The sequence below is a fragment of the Stegastes partitus genome, unplaced genomic scaffold, assembly GCF_000690725.1.
Source record: "Stegastes partitus isolate 25-593 unplaced genomic scaffold, Stegastes_partitus-1.0.2 Scaffold1315, whole genome shotgun sequence".
Lineage (NCBI taxonomy): Eukaryota > Metazoa > Chordata > Actinopteri > Pomacentridae > Stegastes > Stegastes partitus.
Genome location: NW_007579046.1, coordinates 97,865 through 107,528, shown reverse-complemented (window position 1 = coordinate 107,528; position 9,664 = coordinate 97,865). Strand labels below are relative to the sequence as shown.

The 9,664-nt window shown below is 40.3% G+C and overlaps 1 protein-coding gene across 1 annotated transcript in view; it reads left to right on the top strand.

The window, feature by feature from the left end:
* Positions 1-1,446: 1,446 nt before the first annotated feature.
* LOC103369645 (protein Dok-7) overlaps positions 1,447-9,664 on the top strand; it is a 35,038-nt gene continuing 26,820 nt past the window's right edge. Inside the window, exons 1-4 of the mRNA XM_008298410.1 lie at positions 1,447-1,504; positions 1,603-1,648; positions 3,608-3,838; positions 7,832-8,032. Of these exons, the coding sequence (XP_008296632.1) occupies positions 1,451-1,504; positions 1,603-1,648; positions 3,608-3,838; positions 7,832-8,032 (532 nt within the window). The 5' untranslated portion in view covers positions 1,447-1,450. The remainder of the gene's footprint in view (positions 1,505-1,602; positions 1,649-3,607; positions 3,839-7,831; positions 8,033-9,664) is intronic.

Sequence of the window (9,664 nt, the reverse complement as noted above, 5' to 3'; positions counted from 1 at the left end):
TTATTCCATTTACTTTGTGTAAATCATCTGCTTCACTGGCACCAAAACAGCCTCCGAGCATAATACTGCCACCGCCATGCTTGACGGTAGGTGTGATGTTCTCGGGGAGGCCGCACCTTCTCTCCTCCAAACACATTTCTAGTCATTGTGGCCACTGATACTTGTCTTCCAACAGCTTCTAATCGCAGACCTGTGTTCTGGTGATTCTTGGTTGACTCTTGACCATCCTGATCAGTTGTCTCTCAGCAGCTTGTGCTTTCTTCCTGATGGTGGCAGTGACACAACTGTACCATGCACTTTATACTTACAATTGTCTGCACAGTTGATTTTGGGATCTGCTTCGAAATGGCTCCAAGTGACTTTCCTGACTTGTTCAATTCAGATCTGTGCAGAGCTCCTTAGAATTTCCCATTGTAGTGTTTTTGGCTAAATCAAATGGGTCCTGTCATCAGCTGTAGTCAATTGCGATCACTTAAAAGAAGTTAACAAGCCGTGTAACGAGGAAACTTTGATTAACACAACTGCCTGCATTATCAAAACCGATCTTTCGAGTTGCTGTGTATATGCTTTTGAGTTTGCTTTTGAGCAACAGTGAGAAGAAAAAACTACCAAGAAGAAACCTCCAACAGACAGATAAAAACAAACGATACGAGAACAATAAACATTTGGGTGGTCGGTGAAGCGAGTACCTGCTGATCAGAGAGAATAAAAGACAAAGTACAGGATGGAGAAGACGTGAAGGTGGTGTCATGAAATTTTAAAGGGATTAGTTTCATGGGCAAAACTTCTAAATATGTAGCTTTGAAACACAGAGATGGGCAGCTGGGCAAAGTATATTTCTTGAGAGATGTTTAGAGATTACGCAAATTTAAAGCAGCACTTCCATCATTCATGTTTTGAACTTTTATTTAGATTTTTAATATAGGATAGTACACTTGTACAGAGGTGCAGCGTTAAAATAAATCTAAGAATATATTAAGTTATCTCCAATAATTCACCACTCCCAAGATTTTATATATTTATTTATAGTGTGCCTGATTGTGTTTGATCGGGATTTACTGAATAAATGTGTTAAAATGGACTTAGTGCTTGTGATTTCCTCCATTTTTAAAGTTTCCAAGCTTTTTGAATCCATGTGACAGTAGGAGGAGGATATTCCAACTACTTTTCTAAATGTATAATCTTATCTCTTTAAGTCTTTATTAGCTTCTTCCTGTAGTTTTCTTCTTGGCAGCAGGTGGTGCAGCCCAGCCCAGGTGGCAGCAGCATTGCTCGGCCGGTCCTGACACTTGACGGACGGACAGACAGACAAACAGTGGTCATGCCATTTTCCATGCGCCTTCCTCGCTGGGGGCGAGTTTGCGCCCCACAAGCACAAGAGCGCAGCTATTTTGAAAGTGACCCCTCATTCAGGCAGCGACTCTGCAGCTGTCAGGAACCATGACTGAAGATGACGGATTCTGTTGTTGTGGAGGGATATGCCAGGCTCAGAGATGGGAAAAAGGTAGTTTGACTTTTAATTCACTGACGGATATGGCACAAGTACTCCAACGCGCTTTGCTCTGTGGTTTAAAAAAAGTTGTTTTTCCCCCCCCTCCACAGTGGAAAACTAGGTGGCTCGTACTTCGCAAGCCGTCGCCTGTTGCAGGTAAAAAAAACACAATCGACGTTTAACTGGTCAGTTTTACGCATTTGTTCACCGAGAATGTACCCAAATCAATGCGCACTCCAGCTGCGCCACATTAGGAAGGTGAATGTATCAGGACTGCATGTGTTTATCGTGGAGCTTCGGCTTCACAGGGCCTGAGTGGTTTTGTGTTCAAAACTTTGGCCTGTGAGTCAGTGGAGTCCTGTTAGATGTAGAGCTGGTGAGATATTGCTCAGAAATAAGTGTAAAACCCGGAGCTGTTTGCGACCATTTAACCATCTGAACCAAAAACAGCGATTTTGGTGCGTTTGAGGCCCGGTTACATTTTTACTTGCTGTTTTCTTTCACTGCTTGTTTTGTGCGGTGTAGCACAGATATGTTATATATTTTAAATAATATAAAAATAAAATAATATATTAAAAAAAAACAGTCGAAGTTGTTTTGTTATTTATTTTACAAAAAATTAAAAATAAAAAAAACTTCAGAATCAAGATGTACAACAATTTTCCAAGTGCATCCAACTACTAACAAAATAACAAAAGAAGACTTACATTTTTAAATAGTTTGCATACTTGTCTCCTCTGTGCTATGTGTAAACACAACCTACAGTTCAGCTGAAAAATCCCAGAATTGTTTGTCACGTGACCATTGATGACAGCTGAGTCACTCATGTCAGCACCTAGACATGCATGTTTTATTTATTTTTTAAAATATTTTGAACAGAAGTGGGTTAATGCAATGGGTTCATTCTTGGGAACACTTCTAAATGAGACCTCTTGAATGAAATGATTGCGATACGTACACAAAGTTTACATTTACTTGGAATCGCATGTCTCACATGATTTGTTCAACGACCACCTGATTGTTGAAAATCTGACAATTCCTCCTGTTTTTTCAATGTTTGGCTCAGAGAAATGGTGTAATTCTATTTTCAAGACAACATGCTTTTCATTGGTTTGAGGTTTCAGGGGGTTAAATGTCAAACAGTTCTGCAGAAGAATGTCAAGTTTGCAGATTTGTAGAAGCAACAATTGAAAAACAACTTGCGAATGTCAAAATACAACGTGTGCAGATATATCAGCTGTAAGGCAGTGGTTCAGAAAATAGCTGACGTACAGACTAAAAGCAAACATTTAAAGTTGGTTGGTTTTGGTTTCAGCACAGTTTCGCTCCAAATGTTAGTTTCACCATTTTCCTGCTTTGAAACTTTCACAAAAGCAGGCTTCTCTTTGTGTGGCCTTCCTGTTTCTTTGACATTCCACTTTAATAGCTCCTTTTATTCCTACATTGTTGAATTTCTCGTGCAAAATTAACAAGGTGTACTAAAGCTGATACACTAGGAGAGGTTTTCAAATTATTTAATTAGGTTAATGTGCTAGAGAGTGATAGTCTGAGTCTCGCTGTATTTTTAGATGCAACATTCAAGTGAATAGGATTGGGCTTCAGCTGTATTGAAATCGAGGTTCGGATCGTCTAAACCCTTATCAGTTGGTTCTTTTTGTGTTTTACGAACAAGAGTGTGGATTTCAGGTTTCCAAAGGTTGCTATAGATATGTGGTGCTAAACAGCTTAACGCGCTCCACCACAGGTTGGACTGAGCTTGAGTGCTGCTGCTCCTCCTCAGATTTTTAATGTCACTGTTGTCACAGCTGTCTGTGCTCATGCCTCAGTTATGTGTGTTAAGACATGTGTTTGAGGGGGAGAGATGCACACACACAGAGTTGTTTTGTCAGTTGACACTGATTGTTTGAAAGGTGCCAAGAAACTGGTGGACGCTTCAGCAGCTACCGTGTGTCAAAATACATCTTATTAGTAGTTATCAGTGTAAAAATAGTCATGGATTCAACTGATACATCTAAAAAAAACATAATAATAATGATGATGAATGCTGTTTTAATACAGACTTCCAGTGTTTTTCTGTCTTTGACGTGCCTCGTGCTACTTGTCTGACTCCTCCAGATTGCCTCGTGCTGCTGGTGTTTAAAGACAAATTAGAAAAAGCCCAGGGTAACAAGGAGAGGGCGAGTGTCACCTTGGAGGAGATCTGCGGCCTGGAAGCTGGACAGTGGTATGAGGGCGTGGCTTTTACTCTGGCCATCCTCTGTCTGAATCAGGCTGCTCTGCTCGGCTTTGACAGCAAGGAGGCCCTGCAGGCGTGGGACGTCCGCCTACGGTACAGCCTCGGAGAAGGTGAGTAGATCCTCGGTTGCTTCGGTGTCTTTGTTTTGCGCTTCTGGTGTTTTTAACTTTCGGTGCTTTTTGATCAGCACTTTTCAGTCTTTTCAGATGACAGCAAATGTTACAGAATAAGCTACTTGTGTAGTATTATACCAAAGGATTAAGCAGAAGCACTCGAAGTTAAAAGTAAAATAAATGTTTTAACAAGACAGTATTGACTTATATGCTTTTCTCAGGGCTGATATTAATTATTGATAATCAAGAAGGAGTGATACACTGAGACGCTGTCCTCTGTTTACTGTGAGATTAGTAACAGTTTGTCTCCTGCAGTCCTGTTTGCTGCTTTCACTTTTGTTAATCTTTCCCATCTTTACCATCATGTTCATTGCCCTCTTACACCCAGACCTCGAAGCATTATTAGTTATCATTTTCTAGACACTGTTTCGAGGTAAACTGAAGCTGCCTCCTAACTTTCGACATCTCTCACTACTGTGAAAGTAGCTAATATTCAGATTTTTGCGCTGATGTCGGGCTTCTTGTTCAGTTTTTGCAGGATGTGTCTCTGCTGGAGAGAAATGAGATTGTTAATCTTCCTTTAAATAGATGTTACGGAACTCCAGATAGTGTTAGTACAGGCTAAGAGACACAGCAAACCTCTTTGCCGTAGCCTTAGCCTACCTCTGCCAGAGCTGCACTAAAATCAATAACTAAATGATTCTGTCATTTCTTGTGTAACAGGGAAACCAGGAATGCTGGTGGAAGGTTGTGGTGTTGATTACAACTTCAGCATTTTCTGATACCTCACTTTCCAAACACAGTCCTTCTAATTCAATGCTCTACTCTGCAAATGTGCTCGTCTGTCCCGCTGTGTAAACAATAGCTTAGAGTGATTGGCTGTTGCTTGTAACCAATCAGACAGTGAAGTGGGTGGGACATTGCTTGAGACCGCAAAGTGGCTACAACAAGAGAGCCGGCTGCATCAGAACCAAAGTAGCTTATTTAATTTATTTAGCAATAATCAGTCAATTTAAAAAAAGATAACGATACAGATAATCGGAAAATGCTAAATACTGGCCTCGATAATTGGTCAGGCTGTCAACGCTAACCATGAATAGCACCTTGAACCAGAAACATAATTGACTCCAATTTAAAGGTTATTTGATACACTAATTTGTTTTATTTTTAAAGCTGTTTTATTGAAAAGACACATATTTTGTGGACATGCAAGCTTCACATAAGCCAGGAACAGTCAAATCAGAACACAGAAAATGAGATTTGGCTGGAAAAAGAAATGCAACATCCAACCATGGAAATATTTTTGCTACAGCAAGGATGACGTTAACCGAAAACAGGTGCTCTGTCTCTATCAAGAACTACCACTTTACAAACCAACATGACTAAAGTGTTTGATCATTTAAATCAGCATCACCAAGCTCTGTGTGAGTGCAAGGTCACATCTGAATGCCATTCAAAGTACAAAAAGCTATTTTGGATGCCTTTGCCAGTGATTTGTTGGCTTTTTATAGCTTTTTAAATTCTTTTTTTTTTAAATTTTCGATGCAGATACACTCCTGTACAAAATCACCCTTCTAGAATGATGAAGTTTGGAGTCATTTGGCCAAAACTCATTTATTTTTTACCATCTAATGTACTGGGAAAAACAAATACGGCAATGTTGTTGTTGTTTTTTTACTATCATGCAGCCCTATAAAAACCTATAAAGATATCATCATCCACGTGCTTTCGATTCACCATCCTAGATAAAAACAACCCAGTTTGCATTGTGACAAGCGCTGATTATAATGCTTTAAAAGTTTGGCTTGAAGATTGTTTGCTATACAAATTTTATTTTGTCAGTTATGGTCATTTATTTAAACTTCACATTTCTTGGTCATTGAGACAAATTATATGACTGAGACTGATTATAGTATATTCAGCTTTTTGTTTTTAACTCCAAACAATGAATTACTCGCATGGTATAATGAAATGCATGACAAACCACACTGAGACTAGGTGACATGTATAAACTTTACTGTGTGAGCTATTATATAAGTTGTTTCAGTCATCAAATAGGAGCTATGAATAGCACTGGACTGTTCAGCAGGTGGCAGCTGAATTTTAAAGCAGTAATCAATGATAGTGTTAGAGGACTTGATTGTATCGACGTATTGCTGTGCAGTTATATTTTCCAATTTGGCATTTGTTTATGCTAATATATACATATGAGGTGTGTCAGAAAAGTTTCAGGACTGGTGTCACAAAAGATTTGGTTCAAATCCAAACTGCAAACTTAACGTTTTTCCCTTCGAAGTAATCTCCCTGGAGTCTAACACACTTTCCCAGCCTTCTCTGCCACGCCGCCATGCACTCCTGGAAGGATTCTACCGGGATCTTTCGTTGTCACAGCCATCTTCGTCGTCGACCTCTTCAAAACGGCTCCCCTTGATGACCCCCTTGAGCTTGGGGAAGAGGAACAGATCCCACAGAGCCAGGTGGGGTGAGTAGGGAGGTTGCTCCAGCACGGCCATGTTCTTCTCAGCCAGGAACTGTGGGATGCTCAGGGCATTGTGAGCAGGTTGTCATGGTGACGCAGCCACGACTTGTCCTGCCACAACTCTCGCCTCTTCTTGCGCACTGAACAAAGCAAACGCCACAGGATCTCTTTGTAGACGTGCTGGTTGATCGTCTGAAGGGGAAAACTCATAGTTTGTAGTTTGGATTTGTGACTCCAGTCCTGGAACTTTTCTAAAACACCTCGTGTGTGTGCTCGCTTGTATGCATGCACCTGTATCTGTTCAGGCTTTCTTGTATGTTGAGAGAGAGCTTGATTAAAGTGCTTGTGTGTGGCTAAAAGCCACAGTGTGGACTGTGTCCAAGCCAGTGGAAATGTCACCTGCCAGGCTCTGGGCTGAGAGCCACCATGCGCAGAGCTTTTGTTGTCTTGTGTGACGCTACATAAATCTTTCTTAACCTGAGTGATGATGTGACACAGCTGGCCATCATCGCCTCCATCAATCTCACCTGGTGAAGTCTGTTTATTGCAGTAAAAGTCTTGGCTTGGTGTTGCAGCAGGAAATCCTCAGATGCTCTGTGTGACAAATTTACAAGCAGAAACACGACCACGGCGATTACACTTGGTTCTGATTTTAATTTTTTTTTCTCTCTTAATTTTTTTTCTCACTAGCAAGAGCACACAGGCTTGCTTACACAGATGTTTGTGACACGGCTTGACTGATTGCATTCGGCTTTAGATCTGAGCAGCATGTTCTGTTCAGAGCCCAGTTTGCTCATTTATATGTGCAGCTGTTTTTTCCTTTTTTGTGTGTGAATGAAATCAATTCCATGTTGAAGCAGTCACTGTATGATGCTGTTTTCTACCCCTTGTAAAGTGTTGCTCCAACTATTTTCAGCTTGTGATACTGCTTTAACCATTGCTTTAAACAGTTCTTTCCTGCATATTTCATTACATCCTGTGCCCAAAACATGTTTGCATGCTTCTTTCTCAGACTTTATTGCTCTGGTAGGTTAGTATTGTTGAATCTCATCAAGAAAAACTCCAGCTACTAAAAAATGATTGTCGGGTTCTTTTATTTGTTCATAAAACCATGCATTGGTCGGTACCTGAGTGCATTTCAGAAACGATCAGCCTCTGCTTTACTGCTGAAAACCCTTTAGAAATGCTTTTTATTGGTCCATGATCCAGGCTTGTTTATAAGGTGGATTGTGTCATTGTGTTGGCAGCTCCAAAGCTTTGGAATACCCTCCCTCTTTCATTCAAGTCTTCCCTTTCTCGTCACGTGTTTAAAAGAAATCCCAAGACATGCATGTTGTCTTGATCTTTGGTAGATCTTACAAGTTTCTTTTCTGTTTCCATTTGTGCCTTGTATTTTGTCTTGTCTTACAGTGTGTACAATACTTAGTTGTTTTAAAATAAGTTAATTTGATTTGAATTGTTGAATTGTACATGTTTCATGATCTTTTTTTTTAGTTTCTCTGTTTGGTCAGTTCACAGATTCAGTGTTGGAGTCTTACCAGGGACCAAGTTGGACAGCGGACCTGCAACTCTTCATTTGTGCAACAACTTACTGGCTCTCGCTCGGGAAGTCCCTCCTGTCATTATTGGCCACTGGAACCTTCCAGATCTGCGCAGATATGGACCCGTACCAAATGGATTTGTGTTTGAGGGAGGAACAAGATGTGGTTACTGTAAGTTTACTGCTGCTTTTACAGTATATTGTCATTTTTATGCTACATTTGGATGTGCGTACTTCAAGATGTTAAGCCTGTAGGATAGTATTTTGTTGGCAGATGGTTCTTTTCAGGATTGAAATAATTGGTTATTAGGCTGCACACTTGCAAAATGGCAAAGGACATTTGGTCAGCTCTGTTCAAATCACATTAGTCAGTGCTTGACAACACGAGAGAAATAGAAAAATATACACACAGCCAAATGGAGTCTGTAAAATATGTAATAGCAGTGTTGAAATAACCCGAATGAGCTTAAAAATCAAGAGTGAAAATTATACTTTGAACTTGATTTTAAGAATATATCACCTTCATCATCTTATAACGGTTATATCTCTTGTGAAGAATGGTTCCATCCGCGGGGAAGAGACATTCAGTCATGATACACGCTGTGTTTTCTGTATGTGTTAAACAGAGATAATGCAGTAATTTGAGGTAATTCATTTTTAGTTGTCATTGAACTGTCTGTGGAAAAGATTCTCCTCCTCACTATCTCAAAAACATGCTTTAGGGCTATCTAGAAAAGCAAAACAAGTTTGAGTTTTTATTAATTTGGCTTAGGTTGTGCTAACTTACTTTTGCAAATGTAATTTGTGAAAAAGAAGACTGGACCTCAACCTTTAAAAATAATAATTTGGTGTAGCAGTCCAGAGAAATTGATCATTTTGGGCCTGTTACTAGGTTAGGGTTTTTTTTTTTTTTGCATGGATACTTTTCCCGCAGCAAAGTAATAACTCAAGTGTGGTTCATTTTTGATCAAGCTGTTGTTGTTTGTATTGTTCGGCTGACGAATAATTTATCAAATGTGGACAAGAGGGACTAACAAGGAATTCAAAACCGTTCAGCTCCTGCTGCAATCGAGATACCAATGGAGGTCCTGCAGTTAAAGTTTGACAGCTACATATGTAAAGCATATTAAATTTAGTTCCTTCTTATTCGGTCTATTTCGTGACACATTTTATTCGATGTTATTCCCGTGTGATGCTCCCGCTTTTTGCTGGCATTGCTCAGCATGGTAAACATCAGGGTCAGCATCAGGATTAGTGGGTTGAACTCAGTCACTGGATGTGTTTTTCTCTGTCTGCTTGTACATCTGGCATCCCTCAGGCAGACGCATTAAGACAGATGCTCAGTGGAGTTTTGTGACAGAAGAAAACAAGAGCCTTCAGATGTGTTTTATCATTGCCTGAAGGGCGAGCATCCATATGTGCAGTTGTCATAATAAAGACTGTATTACTTTCAGTAAGTCCTTGTTGCTCTGTTTTATTTCTGAGGGTGACTCAGAAAGTCACATTTATGACTTGTGTAATTGGCTTTGAGTTGGCCTCCAGTGTTGTTTTCCACAGCTCCGCTGGGTTCTCGATAAAGGCTGTTAGGGGCTTGTTGATATTGTGCAACTCCAAGCATTCCAGGATCCATGTCTACCATTAAGTCATTGGTTTTCTTGTAGTCAATCCAGGCCATGCACAGCTTGGTCTGTGTGGTATTGCAGTCTTGGGTGACTGCTGTGTCTACCAGTAGCTGGTGCTTGGCTCCTCCAGTGTTGCTACCAATTCCCTTCTGGGGGCTGTTCATGTATTGGGCCATGTGCTT